The 20,978-nt window shown below is 41.1% G+C and overlaps 3 protein-coding genes, 1 long non-coding RNA gene, 7 other non-coding genes and 1 pseudogene across 13 annotated transcripts; 9 read left to right on the forward strand and 3 right to left on the reverse strand.

Annotated features, from left to right (window-relative positions):
* Positions 1–203: 203 nt before the first annotated feature.
* TRNAR-UCU (transfer RNA arginine (anticodon UCU)) lies at positions 204–276 on the forward strand. The gene has a single exon. It is a non-coding gene; the product is annotated as a tRNA-Arg (tRNA).
* Positions 277–496: 220 nt separating this feature from the next.
* LOC137949660 (GRAS family protein RAM1-like) lies at positions 497–2,689 on the reverse strand. The gene is made up of 2 exons (XM_068795784.1): positions 1,751–2,689; positions 497–1,618 (listed from the first exon to the last, which is right to left on the reverse strand). Exons 1-2 carry the CDS (start codon positions 2,687–2,689, stop codon positions 497–499), a joined length of 2,061 nt encoding a protein of 686 aa, XP_068651885.1.
* A 1,334-nt stretch (positions 2,690–4,023) lies between these two features.
* Positions 4,024–5,943, forward strand: LOC137964370 (uncharacterized). 2 transcript variants are annotated; one of them, XR_011115571.1, is made up of 2 exons: positions 4,024–4,427; positions 5,722–5,943. It is a non-coding gene; the product is annotated as an uncharacterized lncRNA (long non-coding RNA). The 2 variants fall into 2 exon arrangements; XR_011115577.1 differs by lacking the exon at positions 4,024–4,427 and adding an exon at positions 4,869–5,617.
* On the forward strand, positions 4,110–4,251 carry LOC137965450 (small nucleolar RNA snoR134). Its single transcript, XR_011116075.1, has one exon. It is a non-coding gene; the product is annotated as a small nucleolar RNA snoR134 (small nucleolar RNA).
* Positions 4,491–4,574, forward strand: LOC137965442 (small nucleolar RNA U36a). The gene has a single exon (XR_011116074.1). It is a non-coding gene; the product is annotated as a small nucleolar RNA U36a (small nucleolar RNA).
* Positions 4,713–4,801, forward strand: LOC137965344 (small nucleolar RNA Z223). The gene has a single exon (XR_011116059.1). It is a non-coding gene; the product is annotated as a small nucleolar RNA Z223 (small nucleolar RNA).
* LOC137965366 (small nucleolar RNA Z278) lies at positions 5,083–5,198 on the forward strand. The gene has a single exon (XR_011116062.1). It is a non-coding gene; the product is annotated as a small nucleolar RNA Z278 (small nucleolar RNA).
* Positions 5,250–5,369, forward strand: LOC137965374 (small nucleolar RNA Z278). Its single transcript, XR_011116063.1, has one exon. It is a non-coding gene; the product is annotated as a small nucleolar RNA Z278 (small nucleolar RNA).
* Positions 5,506–5,612, forward strand: LOC137965436 (small nucleolar RNA snoR97). Its single transcript, XR_011116073.1, has one exon. It is a non-coding gene; the product is annotated as a small nucleolar RNA snoR97 (small nucleolar RNA).
* A 1,045-nt stretch (positions 5,944–6,988) lies between the features above and the next one.
* On the forward strand, positions 6,989–8,365 carry LOC137953557 (leucine-rich repeat extensin-like protein 3). The gene is made up of 2 exons (XM_068800989.1): positions 6,989–7,236; positions 7,335–8,365. The coding sequence occupies exons 1-2, from the start codon at positions 7,074–7,076 to the stop codon at positions 8,363–8,365; spliced, it is 1,194 nt and encodes a 397-aa protein (XP_068657090.1). The 5' UTR covers positions 6,989–7,073.
* A 180-nt stretch (positions 8,366–8,545) lies between these two features.
* On the reverse strand, positions 8,546–11,952 carry LOC137953548 (glutamate-1-semialdehyde 2,1-aminomutase 2, chloroplastic-like; annotated as a pseudogene).
* Positions 11,953–12,188: 236 nt separating this feature from the next.
* On the reverse strand, positions 12,189–14,912 carry LOC137964386 (uncharacterized). 2 transcript variants are annotated; one of them, XM_068811349.1, is made up of 6 exons: positions 14,600–14,912; positions 14,022–14,135; positions 13,716–13,796; positions 13,123–13,295; positions 12,887–12,983; positions 12,189–12,648 (listed from the first exon to the last, which is right to left on the reverse strand). In XM_068811349.1, the coding sequence occupies exons 1-6, from the start codon at positions 14,831–14,833 to the stop codon at positions 12,532–12,534; spliced, it is 816 nt and encodes a 271-aa protein (XP_068667450.1). In that variant the 5' UTR covers positions 14,834–14,912; the 3' UTR covers positions 12,189–12,531. The 2 variants fall into 2 exon arrangements, with proteins under 2 accessions (XP_068667450.1, XP_068667451.1); XM_068811350.1 differs by having other exon boundaries at positions 12,568–12,652.
* Between the last annotated feature and the right edge of the window lie 6,066 nt (positions 14,913–20,978).

Genomic DNA, 20,978 nt, shown 5'->3' on the forward strand with positions numbered 1-20,978 from the left:
GAGTCCCACATTTCACTAGATGAAAATTTTTAAGAAAAAAAAAAATGTACTTCAGATGATAAAACTCTAAATCCAATTGCTCACTTTTTCGTTAAAATCTTTATTCGGCCAATTTTGCCTTAAACAGACCAGTTTAAGTTGCTATGCCTATTCCTCACCATCTTCAAGTTGAGATTGATTAAATCGTCAAAGCTTTCGCCTGTGTACCCGTGGCCTAATGGATAAGGCGTCTGACTTCTAATCAGGCGATTGTGGGTTCGAGTCCCACCGGGTATGCGTTTTTACCTTATATTGGAATAATGTCGGCTCTATAAATAGAAGTAAGATAATTAAGTCACTCTTGTTCTACAAAGAGATCTGTTACATTTTTCTTTTTGTTATTTGGCTCCAGTGATGTTGCATAATTAATCAAAACAAATCTCTACATCTATAAAGCAAAAAATTACAAATAAAATGAAATGAGTCTCACGAAAAGCAGAAGGAAGAAGAAAACTACTCAGCAGCGCCATGCTGAAGCTGCTACTAAGGCTCTATCTTGCCAGCCCAAGAGCAGGCACCCCTTCTCCTGCGTCAGCTTGTATCCATCACAGGGATATAACCCCAGCAGTATCTTCGACTGCGTCACCGCGTTTGCGCTCAAGGCCACCCCCTGAAACCCCTTCCCTTCCACGATCTTCCTCCATTTCTCCAGCTTCTCGTGCCTCTCAACCCTCTCCACCCCCTCGCACGCCACAATGTTCTTGATCTCCTGCGCGAAGATGTACTGCTCCACTTTGGCCCTCTCCGCGGAGTCACCAGGGAAGGTGGCGTCCAGCGAGTCGAAAATGGCGGAATAGTAGTGGAGCGCTTCGAGGAACCTGCCCAGGAAGTAGGGTCCATTGTGGCTGGCTTCTTGTTCGACGAGGGTGAAGATGTTAGGAGCCTGGTCTCTTATCATGCCGATGAGGTTACCGATGGAATGACCGGGAACGTGGTGGAGCTGGTTCACGACGTTCACCGCGAGGGCCTCCCCGACTCTGCGGTGGAACATGTGGGGCTGGAGGTCCTGCAGCTGCTCTCCCACGGGGTGAAACTCGAAGGGTATGTGGAGGGAGTGCGCCAGCTCCGTCAGCCGCCGGCCTGTCTCCCTCACATATTCAAGAGACGGCCCCACGCCGGTTAAGCGGAGAAAAGGGGCCCCGCCCGGCCTAGCCGCCAGTGCTTGCATGAACGCCGGCCACTGGTACCCCTGCAAGATATCCAAATCGATGACATGCACGCGCTGCTCGGCTTCGAAAGCCTCGAAAATGGCCTGGTTGGCGGTGAAATGGGCGAACTTGACGTAAGGGCAGGCCTGGTAGAGGATCTGGTAGATTTTGAGGATCTCCAGGGAGTTGGGGGGGAAGGGATTGTAGGACCTGGGAACGGAGGTGTTCGGAGAGGTGGTGAGAGTGGCTGTGAGCCTTGCGCTCAGTGCCTCCGTGAAGATAGACGCGACTCTCTGCATGGAGTCCCCTAATGGGGTCACGATTCGGTTGAGGTGGTGGAGGTATTTTCTTGCAGACATGTAGTCCTCCTTTGCGACTGCCTCGGCACAGACCAGGAGGAGATGGACCAGTTGAAGGCCACTGTCCTGTTCCTGCACGACAAATAATTTTATTTTTTTTCTCCATTAATGAACAGACCCCAATCTCTGGGACTATTGTACAGATGCAGTAACTGTTCCTACTCTAAAACTTCTCACTTCCGCTTGAGAGAGTGAGAAACAGACCTGTTCAGACTCGCTAGAGACAGGCCCGACCACATGATCAACATTTGGCTGCTGATCCTCTTGTAGTAACTGTTGTTGCAGAGAAGAAGAAGACGACGACCGCTCCACTGCCTGTGGTCCACTCGCATACGAGTTCATCTGATAAACGTCACTCGTCTGATTCATCTGCAAGTTCCCGCCGGTCCCTATCTCGCTCGCCGACCCGCAGAACCTCGACGTAAACGTCGGCAAGCACTCCAGGGCGCCCAGGACGGTCCCCGGCAAGTCGAAGCTATCCAGCGAGCATCCGACGCCTGAGTCGGAGAGTTTCATCGTGGGGTACGACGACCACCCGAAGCCGTCTCTGTTGAAATCATTCAAGAAAGATTCCAAGGGCGGCAACATGATGCTCTCCGGCTGCCCGGACTGGGGAGAATTGAACACTCTGTGAAGAGGGCTCTGCGCCATCCCTTTGCTGGTAGTGTAAGCGCCCATTGGCGCCGAATTGCAGGAAGACGGCGAGCAGCCCAACAAGCTCTGCCCATGCATTCCCTGTACGTAGCCGTGGCTGTTGCTGTATCCCGGGTGCAGATTCCTCTTCGGGGAAGAGATCATGAAATCGCTTCTCATGGGGGAGCATACCATGAAATCGCCTCTCTTGGGGGAAGAGATCATGAAGTCTCCTCTCTTGGGGGAGGAGATCATGAAGTCGGCACCGGAGTCGAACTGGTCGGCGAACAAAGACTCCCAGATGGAATTATCCGGCGACTGCACCTCCACGTCCACGTCTTCGAATTTGATGCTCTGATACGAAAGCGTCGATGGTTTCTGGTTGTTCTGATCGAATTCCGAGTTGGCGGCGACGATGTTGGATTCAGAGACGGAAGCAGTCGGAGAAGTCGGCTGCAGCTTTCCATCAGAACTCTCGATGCTCAACGGCTCTCTCTTCAGGGTCCCCATGTTGCCACAAAGAGAGTTTATCATCTTCTTCGTATCCCTTCAGCCTCGGAAAAGACTCCGTTAATCTTCAAGATAATAAGCTCGTTAATGGTGGTAAATTCAGAGAGAGGAAGAGGAGGAAGAGGTGGCGGTGGAGATAGAGAGAGAAAGAGAAGAAGATCAAAATCATTCTCTCCACTGAAATTAGGATTTGTCACCTTGCATCGAATTCATGTATATGAGGAAGTCTGACTATTGGGAGACAAAATCCCATTTCACCATTTTTCATTTGGAGTTTTCTCTGCAATTCTCCTCTATTTCATTTGGATTCAGCTCTGCTGCTCGCCTCTTTTACATCCATATCCTCGATCAGTCTAGCTGTTTCTTAAAACCTTCATTTCGTCATTTTTTATGCTTTGGGTACACACTCTTTTATTATCTTTCTTTTACAAAAATCACCGTATCGTATCGTATCGTATCGGATTTTAGAGAGAGAAGAGGATTGGGTCCCACAATCCCTTGGGCCGGCCCAAGCGAGGAATTGATGAGGAGGGAAACAGTGTCTTCTTTGTTTATGTCATTTGGGATTTAGAGAGAGAAAAGAGGGGAGGCATGAGCGAGAGAATGACTGATGGAAAGCATGAGAGGAAGAAGACAGAGAGGGGAGAGTCTTTGGCCACGTCGTCGGATGTGGCGTCGGTGGCGCCGCCCTCCTCCCCTTGGATTTGCCAAAGGAATGTTGCACTTGGAATTCTCCTCTTTTGTGTTCTTCTACTAGGCCGCATCTTCTCTTACGTCTTACACGTGCCAATACGTGCCTTTCTCTATCGGTGGGTCCAGACTTGATCAAACAAATCGATTGATCGACCCGGTTATCTTTGTGGGGTCATGGGTCCACCAGAGTCAATTTCTGTTTGAAATCGATGTTGAACACTCAGCCCCTTCTTAAAGAGGGCAAATTCTTCTTGACCTCTTGAATGTGACTCCAAGACCCGAGCCATTTTGAAATGGTCCATCATCCAAGGGTCAATGGTCAAAAAATTCTTGTTCTAATCATACGAACTAATTTGGAGGGTACCCCATTGGATGGTTCCTTGTGTACACTCCTAATAATTGAAATACTTAGATACTCTTTTATTTTTCTCTCCCCTGTTTTGATCAGAGACCCCGGGTTGGGTTGAGTTTAACCTCTCCTCTTTTCTCCGTTGGTTTAATTTTTATAACACTGATCCGGATGTGGTTCGGGTTAGTCGAAAGACTCGAAAGGAGGATTGCCGCCGCTTTTATTCGGAACTTGCGTAAAACTAGGGTTAGGGTTTCAAACCTCTATATCTGCTCTCGTCCTCTAGTCTCCTCTCACTCTTAAGCCGGTGGCGAGATGTGGGTGTTCGTGGATCTCGGAGAGCATTCTTAGGTTTTAGAGATGGCTAGTCTCGTTTCTATGCACGGTGCACCCCGGGCTCATCTGAATAGACAGTGACGATTGAGCCCCATTGCGCGTGCAAAATTGATTTGCCGTTCAGTGTTGCAGTTTAGTTCATGATATATAATGGCTGATCTGTGTCAAAGCAACGGAGATATTACTTCTCATAGTTGTTTGTTTTTTCTTTTCTTTTTCTTGTTTTGCCTCTCTCACCTTTGGCTTTTTGCGATTTCGTTGCTCAAAGAGCTCAGTCATGGAGGCACAAATGGAAAACGGCGGTGTTCACGTGGAGTCTTTGCTGTTTATTTGCATTGTCTCTAAAACCATCCGCTATAGGTAACTCTTTTGATATTCAAAATCCTAATTTTTTTTGTTTCAGAATCCGTTGTTTTTTCAAATTGGCGATGATTACAACTTATCCGCGCTTCCGAGGATGCCTATGATGTAAAAAAAGGAACTGGTTGAATTTCTTGATATGAGCCAACTATCTACTATGCATCTTTTTGTTAAATATTATCTGCTCGAGATAAATGATATGCTTTTTAAAAAAAATTGTTTCTGTATCTCCGATGCTTGTGTTCACTTCTCCATTTAGTTATGTTAGTTGCCTTACCTTACTTTTTATGGCTGTGATGATCTGAATACAGCATAAATGTCAGTTCTGCTTCAGAATATCCTGATCGATAAAGCTGATTGTATCTGAGCCATCAGTGACGTTCTCTTTGTTTGCCAATTCACAGCGCATTGAAGCTATTCTAAGGTCCTGTGCGTAAGATATTGATCTAATAATTTATTTGGACACTAAAAATAAGAACGGCTCTACAATGTTTGGTCGTTCTTTGTTACTGTGTTAAATCACATTGCTTATATATTAATCTTGACAATAATTAAGAAGCTTCTTGATGGCTTTTATGTGGTTTTCTCCTTGTGAATCATTACAATATTTTGTTTTCAAATCAGTGTATCCGCAGTTACCTGAATTTGGACATTTGCCGATGAAGATTCATCCAAATTGTTGAGGTGTAGATGTTCCAAGTTCCTGTTATTGCAGGGAGAACCTACTTGGAATCGCTACATTCATATGAACTTATTGGATCCGTCTGAGGCAAATTAGACTGTATTCATTAGAAAAAAAATTATGCTTTCTGTCTTGAATCTCCCAATGATGAAGGTTTGTCCCTTTTGTTGAGGTGTTGATGATTCCAAGCCCCTGTTATTGCAGGGGGAACCTACTTGGAGTCTCAACATTCACATGAGATTATGGGATTCGTCTGAGGTAATTTAGTCTCGTTTCAAAATTTTCTTATGTTTTCTCTGAGATAATCTCGTTTTCCAAATTTCCACTTTTTGGTTTACTAGTATCAGCTTTCATCGTAACCATGAGGTCGTCTGAGTTTAACTATCCTCCTACTCTTTTAAATCGAATGGGTCTGAGAGGCTGAAAAACTCGCATAGTGTGTGTTGTCATCAGCTTCTTCTCCTGTATTCACGAGACTGGAGTTAAATAACAGCACCACATTTGTATGGTAACTGTCTTTCTGACTGACCTATAGAACTGGATTGCTGTTTTGTCTGAACTTATAATTTATTTATGAATTTACTGCTGTGTTGACGACTTCAGATTCTGCAGGACAGAAGTACAGATTTATCTAGCTTGTGCGTGCTCGTTAGGAACTGTTTGAAGGGCAAAGTGTTGTGTTATTTGTATTTTGTATCAGTGGGGAAGTTGCAAGATGATTTGTGGGACAAGAACTTGGCCTCATTGGGCTTCTGAATGTATAATTTGTATGTAATTTTATAGTGTAAAAGATGATTTTGTTACTTGAGAGAGTAACAAACGCTTTTGAGGCTACTTTGATTTTCCTAGAGACTGTCCAGTTTTTATAATTAAAATGATTTTTTATGTTTTTGCAGCGTCTTTTGCTCCCCGTAGTTTTTTTGCCTCCCACTACATCACTACATTGTCCTCACCCAAAGATATCAATTTTGGGGACTGTTTTTGTCTGAAAAGCCTATCATTTGACTAGGCAAAGTATTTTCATTTCCTTTCCAGGTCTTTAAGTAATTTTTTAATTTAGTTTTTTAAAAAAATTAGAAATTTATAGTATTATTGCGCGTTGATTCAATAAAATGAATTCCAAGTCTAATTTGATTTTGTACACATTTAATCCAATTTATGCAACAATAAAGGTCACGCATAAAATTTAAAATTGTTTGAATCGATATGTAATGTCACAAATAAATAACTAAAAAAATTAATTCACATGTTCTTATCTTAGTCGCGTTAGTGTTTGGTTTAGAATTTCGATGTGTAATCTACATCAATTTTCATGTTCACGAGGAAAACTCCCCAGCTTAACTTGACCCGATGTTCACCTCTACCTCATCTACAAGGAATTATTACGAGATAACTCTTTGATGATTTTGTGTTGTTCATCGAAGGCAATTTGGAAAACAAAAAAAAATTAACTATTACAATATTTTTTTGCAAAAAATTGGCTGATTCTGGAGACAAGCTGCACCAGGTCATATTTCACCCTGTTTGAGGTTCTGTTTGTAGCAGACTAAGAAATGACAAAAAAAAAAAAAAAAATCCTGCTGAAGGAGATAACAATATCCTAAACAGAAGTCCCATATACAACCAAATTTTCATTCCGTGAAAGTCACCTCTTGTGTCCCTCAAGTGTCTTCTTAGATGCCTCGGAACTTTAACAGAGTGCCTGCAAATGAATCATCCACCCCGTGAATCATGTCTGGGAAATTCATGTCCTGCCAAAGATGTCTTCACATGTCTTTGTTTCTTGTGTCGAAGAACAGCTTCTCAATCCTGAGCAATTACTTTTTTAATGGGGTTCAACAGTTCTTCTGTTAGGCCTGTACAAATCCCAGCTTCTCTTAAGATAGGGTCGTACCACCAAGTAACCCTTCATAAAAGTCCTGCTCCTGAACCTCCAGAAGCATCTCTCCACTGCAAAAACAGCCATGAAACTCAGTATCTCTATTTTCTTGTTCAATCTTTTATTAGCTGCAAGGTTCTGTGCGGCTAATGGGCAAAAACCCTTTTCAAAAGTAACTGTTGTAGGGACTGTTTACTGTGATACATGCTCCAACAACAGCTTTTCTAGGCACAGCTACTTCTTACCAGGTAAAGCTCAAAACCTTTGAGTGCCCCAATTTCAATTCAGTTTCCTGGATAGTGAAGAGAGAGATTGATGAATGGCTCTGCTTTGACACTTCTTGCAGGTGTTAGAATGCAAATAGAGTGCAAATTCAAAGCTAGCTCGTCAAAAGCAAAACAGATCTCTTTGTCTCTGAACAAAACAACAGACAAATATGGAATGTATCAGTTTGAGATTCCATCTTTTGAAGGGTTTGAATGCCAAGAAGGGAAACTGATGGAGTCAATCTGCCAAGCAACGGCAGTTCGAAGTTCTGTCTCTTCATGCAATACTCAAGGTCTGAAGGCATCAACTAAGCACATGGTAACCATATCCAAACAAGCTCATCTTTGCATCTACAGCTTAAATGCTCTGAATTACAGGCCACACAAGAGAGATCTTGCAGTATGTGGAGCTTACAAAGAAGAGATGTTGCCAAGATCTTTGAATTCCTCGGAGTTCTTTGTACCCTTTTTCCCTCCATTTAATTTTCCTCTGCCGCCTTGGCCTTCCCTGCCTTTGCCTCCTTTTCCTCAGTTTCCACCTTTGCCTCCCTTGCCTTTCCCTTTCCCCCCAATACCTTTCTTACCAAAGCCACCATCCCTGCCCTTCCCATTTCCTCCACTACCACCACTGCCACCAATTTTCTCTCCACCATCCCTGCCCTTCCCATTGCCTCCGCTACCACCACTGCCACCAATTTTCACTCCACCATCGCCACCATCCCTGCCTTTCCCATTTCCTCCGCTACCACCACTGCCACCAATTTTCTCTCCACCATCCCTGCCCTTCCCATTTCCTCCGCTACCACCACTGCCACCAATTTTCACTCCACCATCGCCACCATCCCTGCCCTTCCCATTTCCTCCTCTACCACCACTGCCACCAATTTTCTCTCCACCATCCCTGCCCTTCCCATTTCCTCCTCTACCACCACTGCCACCAATTTTCTCTCCACCATCCCTGCCCTTCCCATTTCCTCCGCGACCACCACCGCCACCAATTTTATCTCCACCATCGCCACCACCCCCACCTCAGTTCTCTCTGCTAGACCCTAGAACTTGGTTCCCTTTTCTCCCTCCACCTCCTACTTGCCCCCAGACACAGCAGCCATGACATAGTGAAGATTACAATCAAGTTGTCACGTTTTATGTTTTAGCAAGAAAGTAGCAGGTGTATGTATACTTGAGGAAAGATGGGAAGCATATTATTATGCAAAATGTAAAAAGGGTATCTTAGTACTTTTCTGCTAAACTGTTTAGCAGTTGTTAATGTGGATTAAGAATATGCATTCTGAAACAGTCTGATTACCCCAGAAAGTTGTGACTACATGTACCTAAAAAAATAAAGGGAAAAAAATGAAGAGACATGAACTCCTTCAGCAGGAACTGAATCCATGAACCAACATGACACCAAAAGACACACTTAGATGAAGTGGGACAAGTCTTCAGCAGCATTTGCAATTCCAAAACCAGCTCAATACTTGATTAGCATGCAAAATGACAGCTGTGAATAGCAACTGTCTTCCATAATCATCTCAAACTACCAAATTATATCATATAACACCGATGAACAGGAAATCAAACTCAATTTACTTTTATTTTTTCTTTTCAGTTAAAATGCCTGCCGACAAAAGAGAGGCCAGTAATGGAAGGAAAAAACCGCATAAAGAAGAAATAAGTAAAGATGGTTTTACTAAATCTTCCGGAATACTATATCTGCAGCAGCTACGGTCCGTTCGATATCTTCCATTGTATGTGACAAGCTTGTAAATCCTGCCTGAAACTGTGAAGGAGCCAAGTAAACCCCCTGTTCCAACATTCCCCTATGGAACCTTCCAAACTTTGCAGTATCAGTTTTTTTTGCATCTGTAAAATTGTAGACAGGACCTTCTGTGAAATAGAAACCAAACATTCCACTGATATACGCACCACACATTGCATGACCAGCTCTTTTTCCAGCCTCCAGAATCTCATCAATAAGTGCTTTAGATATCTTGTCTAAGTATTCATAAGTTCCAGACTGCTTTATTCGTTTTAAAGTATGAATCCCAGCCATCATTGCTAAGGGGTTTCCACTCAAGGTCCCTGCCTGGTACATAGGGCCAGCTGGAGCAGCCATCTCCATAATATCCCGTCTTCCACCATAGGCTCCAACAGGTAGACCTCCACCAATGATTTTCCCAAGTGTTGTTAGATCAGGGGTAATACCAAAATACTCCTGAGCACCACCATAAGCCAGACGGAACCCTGTCATCACTTCATCAAAGATAAGGAGAGAACCATTATCTTTTGTTATCTTCCGGAGAGCATTTAGGAACTCAGGCTTGGGTGTAATGAAGCCAGCATTTCCAAAAACAGGTTCAAGAATAACAGCTGAAATTTCGCCTTTGTTGGCCTCAAAAAGATTCTCTACGGTTGCAATGTCAATGTAAGGTGAGGTAAGCGTTTCATATGTGGCAGCTTTGGGTACGCCAGGTGAGTCAGGGAGGCCAAGAGTGGCAACCCCACTTCCAGCTTTGACAAGAAAGGGATCTGCATGACCATGATAGCAGCCCTCAAACTTGATAATCTTTTCACAGCCAGTGAAGGCTCTGGCCAGACGTAAGACTCCCATGCAAGCTTCAGTCCCTGAGTTAACAAATCAAACCATTTCAATACTAGGAACAGCTGAGATCACCAGCCCAGCAAGCACATTCTCTAGCAAACATGGGGCACCAAAGGTTGTTCAATGTTTCACTTAGGGCAGCATTGACCTGCAGATAAGATACTCCAAAAGTATTATCCTCCTCGACTCATAATCAACATCTGGAACTTATTCATGAAAAATCTAATGCTTACTATTCAACTAGAAAAATAGGATTAGTACCTCATCATCAGAATGGCCAATGATTGTTGGGCCCCAAGAACCAACATAGTCGATGTACTCATTTCCATCTACATCCCAAGCATGAGAGCCCTTTACAGAGTCAAACACAATAGGCTGCCCACCAACAGACTTGAATTAACACCTCCAGGCATCAACTCCTAACAACATAAATGCTTCCATGAGATACAAGAGAGACAGACATTTGAAATTACTACAACCTCAGCTTCAATGCTACATATACTCTGCTGAAACAAATGAAACTAAATTTACAATATTTTCATGAATGGAGATTTTTTTTTTTTTTTTGAATTGGAGAAAAATACAGTAGTTAACAACGTGAAACTAGACCTGTTAATATACAACACATATTTGTTTGATCTCAATTAATTAAAAATCTCTAGCTACAAAATGCAAAACCAGAAAATATTTCCTTCATACAAAGCAGTGTGCTAAGGAGACCATTTAATAACAATGATACTTTACAGGAAGGAACATGAACATAACAAAAGGCCTCAATGAGGAAGATTCAAAGACAATAACTTTCAAGAAAACCAACTGTCTACTGGTACCTGTTCATCATGGTATGAATGCAGAGGAAAACCACTATTTCTAGAGGCACATTACACCTCCAAATCTGGAACTTTATAAGCTTTCCACCTCCAATAGACCAAAAAAGCAAACATGAACTGCATTTTACAAGCAAATATCCTCTTTGACAAGTAAATATTTTATTGGCAATTTCCTTTGTCAACGTTCCTTCCATGTGAGCGGTAGGTACAGTCTTTTCTATACTTAATCATAGATGCTGATACTATCAAGAATTACACAAGTGAGAAATTATGCAAAGGGAGAACGATTAAGTCCTATATTTTACAGTAGAGGAATCTTATGTTCTTTGAAAGTAAACCATCGTTTTTCACTTAATATCAGGCAGTACAATCTTCTCCTTGCCGAGAGGGATATGCCACTTAATAGTGTACCATTGAAAGCTCCACTTGAGCTAGATCAGTACAAGTATCTATAAACCATGAGCTCCAGAAATTATCTCAGAAATAGACCTATAATTGGGCTTAGAGTCTCCCTCGCAGTAGCAGATGTTGAATATTTCCTCACATCGGCATTCTCGGCTTTTGGCATGTACTTTAAAAAACGCAATCGAAGTTTCGCAACTATTACTGATGAATTAGAACTTTCATCTCAACACACCTAGGATCAAATATAATTTAACCCCATCAGAAGTAGATTCAATTGGCCATTTTTAAGGTAAAAAAGCGTTTTCCAGACTGAAGATTCAAAACCATTCAGTCATGAAGAACCAGAGACACCACAAGCTCATGCAAAAAACATTTTTTGCACTAGAAAAGCTAACGTAAGAGCACTAAACTATATTTAAACAATTTCCCCAAATTTTACCAAGGAAATTAACTTAAAAATATTGTCGATAAGACAAGAACAAAACCCTATTTACTACCAATTCAGCGAAGAACTCGTTATCAGAAGACCATATTGGCTAAATGGAATAACAAACCGAACACCAACACACACAAGGTTCAAAAGATGCAAACTAAGCGAAAAAAAGAAGAAGAGAAAAACACGCAATTGTGGTAAAACCTTGGCCGCATTGAATATCTCCTCAGATTTCTAAAGCGTGAACTTCTTCTCATCAACAGAAAGTGCCATCCTCACTTTAAAGCATACCCAACGACGAGAAGAAGAAGGATTGGGAGACCACGACGGAGATACCTTCGATCCCCATGAGAGACGGACTCCGGAGACCGCAGCCATGGTTTCCCGTCTGCCTCTGTGGCTTAACTTAGATGATAAGAAGCCGTATTTCGGGCTCGCAGAGGAAGACCGAATGAAACCATGGACGAAGTGTCCGAAGGTGGCAGGCAATGCGACGACATCCAGTGGGCCCGAATTAATATTTCAATCTATCCACTGATCGGGAAAATTAGAGAGAGAGAGAGACGTTAGATTAGTATGGTCCCATAATAACACAAGAATTAAATATAACCACATCTCCCGAAAACATTTACTGATTTAACTCCATTTGGCAACACTGTCAAGGTATTTGAAAAAAGCAGATTTTTCATACCAGTTCAATCCCTTCCATGTTTTTCTTCCTGTTCCTTTATGAGTACTCGACAAGCAAGACAACATGATCTGCCCAGTTATCAAAATCAGCCACAAGTGGCCTCTACACATCTTCAGTGATACAAAAACAAATTTCCCAAAAACAAAAGATACACACTGCACGCACTTGGGGGCAATTTAAGTCAGAATCATCTCTGCTTAGATTGAGTTTCTTTACCTTTTGAACCAAATGCTATACATTTTTCTACAAGAATTCTTTCTCACACTCTTTCATAGGATTCCAGTAAACTCTTCAGAACATTTTTTTTCCTTTCTCCTCAAGGCAAAATGGGATCAGAATCATCTCCTAAGATGGACAGTGCAAAGGGAGCAATAGCAACATTGAAAGTAGATGTGCCTGCCTTGTCGATGTGCTTCATCTCAAAATCACCTTCCTACCTTGCAGCAAAGGTTACAACATACAAGAGTGAAGAAGAAGAAGAAGAAGTTAGGGAAAACATGGAAGAAAAAGAAATAACAGTATCTACACATCAATGCACTTTTTCTTCTTCGATTCTTAGAAAGAATTTGTAGCTCATCAGATTCCTCGTCCATTTATGATACATATAAAAATTACTTTATAACACAGAACCAGACAAAAATTTACTAGGTTGAACTATAATGAGAACTTACCATCTTCCCATTAGGAGTGGCCAGTGGGCATGCAGAGGAGTACTCAAAACCATTCCGAGGAAGTATAACCGGTTGTTCTCCAATAACACCTAATCCCCTAAAAGAAACGGATAAATTATCTTGATAAGCTTATAAGAAAAACTGATAAAATGACAAAAAAAAAAATTGTATAATGCTCCAGTTATTCAAAGTGAGGAGCCGGCAGAAGGGGAAAACAGCAGCAAGATAGTGCTAACCATATATTTTCTGTCTTCCCATTGGCATCAGTTATGATCCAATGCCTCCTTAAGAGTTGAACAGGGTGATCTGAATTATTGGTAATCCTTATCCGATATGCAAAAAAGTACTGCCCTTTCAAAGGCTGACTCCGGCCATCAATATATACACTCCTGACTTGCACGCGAATGCCCTGGTGGATGACATGAAAGACATTAAGAAAATACAACTGACTGCTAACTAAGGTTAAAAAGACAAGCGCAGTAAGTAACTTTCACATTCATTCATACTCATAACACCTACCAAGGTGGTCTTGTTCACAAAAATGGACAAAAGAAAAAACATATTCACAGGAATTTTAGGAAGAGTGAATGAAAACACAGGCTACAACATTCTGTAGATGCAATGAGTCATAAAAAAACCTTAAGTTTATCATCCAAGAGCGAAAATCCATCTCAAAACTGAAAAATGAAGTCAAAGCAGAAAGGATTGAAGTGCACAACAAACTCAAAATTATTCCAAGAGGTTAAATATCTCAATCCCCGAGTGAGTTGAAAAGTTTAATGCTCAAGGTCATCAAGCACAAAGCAGTTAAGCACTATTTGTATCATACCAAGGTTGTGGCATCACTAGAACACTTGAGAAGCGCATGTGGAGCCAACTGCTTTAGTTCTTCTCTGTATTTGGCAGCATCCTGTAAAATTAGGGACAGAGTAAACATGAAGAAAGACCTGACTTAAGGAAAGGATTAACAACAGAAATTTTCACTGGGCTAACGGGACAATGGCATTGGAAGCTGTATTACAACTAGAACAAACCGGTAAACATAAAAAAAAAAATTGCGAAGAATCTGACAATGGAGACGGAGAAAAAGAATTTTAGTCAAAAGGAAACTAGAGAAGAGGATAAGGAATCCAACCTCAAATTTCTCTTCTTTGATTGCTTTCTTCATCAATCTGCGAAGTCGCAGGACGGGCTCTTCTTCCTCAAATGACCTTAGCGAGTCCCGGATTCTGGCAGCCTCTTTGTAATCCTGAAACAAGTGTGAACTCAAATAGTGGTAAATGAAAGCCAAATTTGCGAGGACTGAATGAAAATTTAGGTCTAATGAGCATATACAGAAAACAATAAATCTATGGAAGTTCAAGCCTTGGGATCTTCTGAAAGTTCGTTCAGTACTAAACTCTTCCTATAACCAATCCATTAAAGGAAAACGAAGAAAAAAAAGGAAAAAAAAAAGAGGAACAAATGTAAAACTTAAACACGTATAAAGTTAAAGGTGAAAAGTTTTATATAGATCTTTCGCTGAAACTCCAGTCTACAATCATCAATGAAGGAAAATTTTGCGATTGCCTCCATGATCAAAATGAAACTAAATGATAAATCACAACTACGTGTATAAAGAAGAAAAAGATTAAACTGACAACCAAAACAACTCGAATAACAGAATCAAACAAAACCAAGAGTCATGCTTCCACAAAAGTAAAAGCTGCGCACCTCGGATTTGGCTGCAACTTCCATCTTCTGTTTCAACAAGGCATAAGTTTGGCTACGAGAAAGAATAGAACCCGTTGACGAAATATCCCCTCCACTTCCCTCCCCATTCTTCTCCGAAGCACACGCCAGGATTCTGACGGTTTTTATGACATCTCTGCTTCTCCTTTGTCGCGGCCATGATTTCCCACTTCGCGAGCTGAAATCTGCACCAACTTTCAGGTTCAGGGATTGCATTTTGATTGCTTTCTCTTTCTCACTACCCTCAATTCAAGCGTGGATTATAAGAATCCATCGTGGGCATTCATCGTACAACTTTAGCAAATTTCAGTTGATTGAGATATAAAATTCAGAAAGGCGGGTCTTCTTCAATGGCGGATATTAGACAGTTCAGACAACAAAAAGAAGACTTCATTTTCAGAAATATTACGGTTTTACCTTTTCTTTTTGCAAATAATCTAATTAATTACAAAAATGTTCACATAGTCTCGAGTTTAAATTCATATTGAATTTACATCGAATAAATACTTTTTTGAAATTTGATAAATAATTATAACATATTTTAACTATTTTTTATTTAAAATTATTTTTTTAAGGAAAAAAGGAAAGAAGGGTGTTTTCGTCAAATGAGCCGCAATTGGAGGCCGGGAGATTCTATGGCGCAGGGATGAAATACGTGTTGATGGATGAAGCCTTCTCTTTCTCCTCTCATAAAATCTTGTTATTTCAATTCGCTTTGGGTCCCTGAAAGGCTCAAAATTTAATTGGGATCACCCGAGTTGGATGGTGATTAATGATTCGGTTCAGACTGGGGCTGACTCGTCTATTATAGAAGGATTGAGTTTACCCAATCCAACTCGCTTAGACTCAAATCCAAATTAGTATTTAATAAATATTAAAACCCACAGTTAAGGATAATTTAATTCCTAGTATATGGATCATATCCCACACGTACATTATGCAATCCTGCAAATTTCTCCTAGAATATTTTTTAATTACTATCATCTTCGTCAGGTCTTCCTCTCCTTCTCTCTGTAATTCGAGCCAAAGAGTTGCAGCACCTTATCCAGAAACTCTTCCTTAACAGCCTGCGTAAAACATAGTAGAAAACAACCACAAAAGGCCTGAAAACAGAGGCGGCTTCATCGAATTAATACTAAAGAAAATGTTTAACAGGGCCTTTAAGGATCAAGTTCTTGGAAGAGTCTTCAATGGCGTCTTCTTCGAAATCAACCAAAGAAAAAATAAAACCACGAACCGAACATGTGAGAGAACAATCCACAAATTTCTCAAGGTTCTTACCAATAGTTAGATGAACGATTGAGACGATTCTTAACAATAGTTAGCTGCAATTCAACTGTTTCATATGATGCATCAAAGGTTGTCTATTAGGTGGTTCATCTTTTTGAAGGGCCCAGTTCTGATAAAATGAATTCTTTGTTAAACAGATGGGAACCTCTTTGTTGCAACTCCATTTTATCCTATTTTCTAAGAAGCTCGAATGAGGGTAGTACCCAATACCAGGGTTATCCATATTTAATAAAAATTCTAATGTCTCCTATACTTTTTTTCTTAACTTCAGAAGGGAAATCCATCTCATCGTGTTTAGCAGCTCGTCTATGACACCTTTGAACAACCCAGAGCCTCTTACCTTCTCTGTCAACTCCAAAAAGTTTCACCCAAGACACTTAGATCCTCTTTGGGGCCGAAAGAGGAAGCGTGAGACATTGAGTTCGAATTCTTGCGTTGTCGAGTCCTGGAGGCTTCGATCTTCTTAGCCTCTCTCTGTTATGCGCGTTGAATATCTGAATGGAAAAACACAGAAAAAGAAGAAGAAACGACGGATAGTCATACCGAATGTTGTTCCTACCCTGCCGTCACCAAGCAAATCCACCTTCAAAGAATTCAAGACCTCCTCCGTGCCTGCTCTCTCATATTCCAGGGCCTTCGGCGAGAGATATTGAAGTCGAGTCCTCACCTTGTACTTACTTGCTCAGGCGCTCCCTCTTATGTTCTTGCAGCTCGGGCAGGGGGAAGAAGATTGAACAAATCAACCGTTACATCTACGACAGCGCCTGAACTAGCCTTATCAAAGCCTTCTATATAACAGAACATAGGACCCACTTGGTAATTGCCAACCTGGCACGATCATCGCCGTTGGGTCTTTCAGTTGAAAATGTGCAACAATCCGCTCTTATGTCCTTCAGGCGATGGATCTGGACCTATTGGTTTAAGGGAGTTTCTGGAACGAGCCTCTCACCTGGTGTAAAACAGAGAACCGAAAAAATAAGAACAGAGATTGAACGAATGGTTTTCCGATGAGTTTATTCTTCTCCGTTTAGGAGGTATTTATAATACATTACAAGTTGATTTTAGGATCAATTTAGATCCTAAAATCAAGGAATAGAATCAAGAATATAATCACGGGATCGGAGGAAACAATCACGCTATATAGTTTCCTCCGATCACGCTATACAGCTATACATTTCAACACTCCCCCTCAAGTTGGTGCATAGATATCAGTCAAACCCAACTTGTCAATTATACCATGAAATGCTTTCCCTGATACTGCCTTCGTGAGTATATCAGCCATTTGACTCGCAGATTGAATAAAAGGGAATTGTATAATCTTTGCATCGAGGTTCTCTTTGATGAAATGACGATCAACTTCAACATGTTTAGTGCGATCATGTTGAACTGGATTGTGTGCAATTGCGATAGCTGCCTTGTTATCACAATGAAGATTCATAGGTTTGTTGTATTCAATCCCTAAGTCTCTCAGTATATTCCGTATCCATAACAACTCGCATACACCATGAGCCATACCTCGAAATTCAGCTTCAGCACTTGATCTTGATACTACCTTCTGTTTTTTGCTTTTCCAAGTGACAAGATTCCCTTCCACAAAAGTAAAGTAACCCGACGTGGATCTTCTGGTTGTCTGATCACCTGCCCAATCAGAGTCTGTATACCCTTCAATACTAGAGATACCATTTTTTGAGAATAACAAACCTTTTCCTGGAGCACTCTCTAAGTATCTCAAGATCCGATAGACTGCTTCCATATGTTCTTCACTTGGTGCATGCATGAACTGGCTCACAACGCTTACTGCATATGCTACATCGGGCCTTGTGTGGGATAGGTAGATTAATCTTCCAACTAATCGCTGATAACGCCCTTCGTCTGCTGGAATTTGATCTGGAAGAATTCCGAGTTTATGATGCATTTCCATCGGCGTCTCTATTGGTTTATAGTCAAGCATTCCGATTTCGGCTAGAAGATCCAACACATATTTTCGCTGTGAAAGGAAGACTCCATGTTTCGATCTTGCAACTTCAATCCCCAAAAAATATTTAAGTTGTCCAAGATCCTTCATTTCAAATTTAGTAGCTAAATATTCCTGTAAAGCTTACATTTCACCTGGGTCATCTCCTGTCACGACCATATCATCAACATATACAATTAATGTTGTTACTTTTCTTTCTTTGTGTTTTATAAACAAAGTATGATCTGAGTTACTTTGTTTATAACCAAACTCCTTCATTGTAGCCGAGAATCTCCCAAACCATGCTCTAGGTGACTGTTTCAGCCCATACAATGACTTCTTCAATTTACAAACTTTACCTTGAGACAAAGAACCACTTTTTACACCTGGTGGTAGTTCCATGTAGACTTCTTCTTCTAAGTCTCCATTGAGGAAGACATTTTTAACGTCAAATTGTTGCAGAGGCCAGTCTCAATTTGCTGCTATAGATATAAGAATACGAATTGTATTGATCTTAGCTACTGGTGTAAAAGTATCCTGATAGTCTATCCCATGCCTTTGCGTATATCTTTTTGCAACTAGCCGAGCTTTATATCTGTCAATGCTTCCATCCGGTTTGAGTTTCAATGTGAACACCCATTGACATCCAATTGTTTTTACTCCTTTAGGTTGGGGAACAAGTTCCCAAGTGACATTTTTTTGTAGAGCCTCCATCTCTTCATTCATCGTTTTTTTCCATTTTGGATCAGCTAATGCATCCTGCACATTACTAGGAATAGAAACACTGAACAATTGATCAACAGTAAATGTAAATGATTTAGTCAACCTATGGGAGGACACATAGTTATTGATTGAGTATTTGGTCTTTGCTTCAAGATCAGGTTCATACTGTTTTTTTGGAATTCCCCTATTCAATCTTTGTGGATATCTAGAGGTTATGTTTTCTGTAGGAACACATGTTTCAGTAGACTCATCAAACACAGGATTCGTATTTACCTGAAGAGGAACATTTTGAGTTGATTCTTCAGTTGTTGGTGCAGACGGGGGCAACTCTGGGGGTTCTTCAGGTGAAATTACTGACGCACAGTCTTGTTGCACATCATGACACTTAAAAAATTCATTCACTGCTTCTAACTCAATAAATTCGGCACCTCTTTCAACATCTCCGTTAGTTGCATGTGGAACATTCTCTTCATTTGAACTCTCCCCCTGAAGAGATGTCCAAGAAACTCCCCCTGAATAATAAGGGACTGATTCATGGAAGGAGACATCTAAAGTCACATGGAGCTTGTTGGTGTGTGGATCATAACACCAATATCCTTTTTGAATATCAGAGTAGCCAACAAATATACATCGCTTGGCACGTGGATCAAGTTTATTTCGCAAGATCTTTGGGATATGAACATAAGTGGTACACCCAAAAATTCGGGGTTCAAGATTCGAAAGATGGGGAATTGAAATCAGGGATTGCAGCTTATGTAGAGGAGTGTGAAAATCCAGTACGCTAGAAGGTGCTCGATTGATGAGGTAGGCAGCAGATGTGATAGCTTCACCCCAATAAAATCGAGGCATGTTCATGCCAAAGAGAGAGGCACGTACTACTTTCAAAAGTTGTCTATTCTTTCTTTCTGCCAATCCATTCTGTTGGGGAGTATAGGTGCAAGAAGTCTGGTGACGAATTCCATGAGTGGTCAGAAAAGTTTCGAGAGAAGCATTAACAAACTCAGTACCATTGTCAGATTGCAAAACACGAATCTGCTTTTGGTATTGAGTATGCATCATTGTATGGAATTTCTGAAAGGCTAGACACACATCACTTTTGTGGATAAGCAGAGATACCCAAGTCATTCTAGTGCATTCATCAATAAATGTCACAAAGTAACGAGCTCTAGAAATAGAGGGAATCTTGGCTGGACCCCAAACATCAGAATGAATAACCGCAAAAGGTTCAAAACTTTTATTCAAATTCGGGAAATAAGTAATACGGTGGCTTTTAGCCAATTCACATGTATCACAATGAAAATGCACACCAGTCAAACCTGAAAAAAGTTGAAGTCGCAATTTCTTAAGATAACCAAAGGAAAGGTGGCCTAATCGTCGGTGCCATAACCATACAGTTGTTTGAGCATTATCTGCACTGCTAGCTTGATTTATCTGACTAATTTTCGATCCCCCGTTCTCTGTTAACTCCAAATAGTAGAGTTTGCCCCGTCTAACACCATAACCAAGAATCTTCCGGGTTAGAATGTCCTGAAAGACACAAAATGAGGGCCAAAAAGTTACAGTACAAGCAAGAGTGGAAGTAATTTGGCTAACAAACAAAAGGTTATATTCAAGAGAGGGAACCACAAGGACAGTATCTAATGTCAGATTATTGGATAAGATAACAGATCCTTCCCCAGTAATAGGAGATGTACTACCATTGGCTGTTGAAATAACAGATTGTGGAGAAGGTAGGATGGATTGTAACTGACTGGGATCCCTTGTCATGTGATCGGATGCACCTGTATCAATAATCCAAGGTCTATTCTTAGAATGTACAGAAAATACTAATGCATTATCGAGAATACCTGATGGGCAATATTTGCAGTAGGTAGCTCCTGATTCTCTTCCATGGATGTCACCATAGCTTTCCCAGCAGTCTTGTTACGGGGATTTTTTGAGAAATCCCACTACTTCGGATAGCCATTAATCTCATAACACCGGTGTTGTGAATGTCCTTTTTTTTCGCAGTGAATACATACACGATTGTTACCTTTGCCAGAGGATTGAGGGTTCCGACTGCTTGATGATCCTTTTCGGTTTTGGTTGACCAACATCGCCGAGTTCTCAGAGACTGGGCGATAGCTCCCCATTGTCTGTCTCTGTTGATATTCGCGTCTGACATAGACTTATGTACTTTCCAAATCAAGTTTGGGATCTTTTCGCAAAATTTCTCCACGAACTTGATCAAATTCGGAGTCAAACCCACTGAGAAAAATATAAACCCGAAGCCTAGCTATTGCAGAGTGCAACTGGATTAGCCCTTCGACTGTTCCTTCCTGAGATATAGTTCGATGATCAATCTCTTGGAAAATAGCAACCAGTTCATTGTAGTATGTGGATAACGGTCTACCA

Source organism: Aristolochia californica, unplaced genomic scaffold, assembly GCF_029961685.1.
Source record: "Aristolochia californica isolate CCGP_79_NKW_82.1479 unplaced genomic scaffold, dmAriCali1.0.hap1 SCAF_1, whole genome shotgun sequence".
Lineage (NCBI taxonomy): Eukaryota > Viridiplantae > Streptophyta > Magnoliopsida > Piperales > Aristolochiaceae > Aristolochia > Aristolochia californica.

Coding starts and splice junctions, on each gene's coding strand:
- LOC137949660 (XM_068795784.1), bottom strand. CDS start 2,689: ATGGGGACCCTGAAGAGAGAGCCGTTGAGCATCGAGAGTTCTGATGGA. Junction 1,619..1,750: donor TCTCTAGCGAGTCTGAACAG/GTCTGTTTCTCA, acceptor TTTGTCGTGCAG/GAACAGGACAGTGGCCTTCA.
- LOC137953557 (XM_068800989.1), top strand. CDS start 7,074: ATGAAACTCAGTATCTCTATTTTCTTGTTCAATCTTTTATTAGCTGCA. Junction 7,237..7,334: donor GCACAGCTACTTCTTACCAG/GTAAAGCTCAAA, acceptor CACTTCTTGCAG/GTGTTAGAATGCAAATAGAG.
- LOC137964386 (XM_068811349.1), bottom strand. CDS start 14,833: ATGCAATCCCTGAACCTGAAAGTTGGTGCAGATTTCAGCTCGCGAAGT. Junction 14,136..14,599: donor AAGTTGCAGCCAAATCCGAG/GTGCGCAGCTTT, acceptor CACTTGTTTCAG/GATTACAAAGAGGCTGCCAG. Junction 12,649..12,886: donor CCACTCCTAATGGGAAGATG/GTAAGTTCTCAT, acceptor GCTGCAAGGTAG/GAAGGTGATTTTGAGATGAA.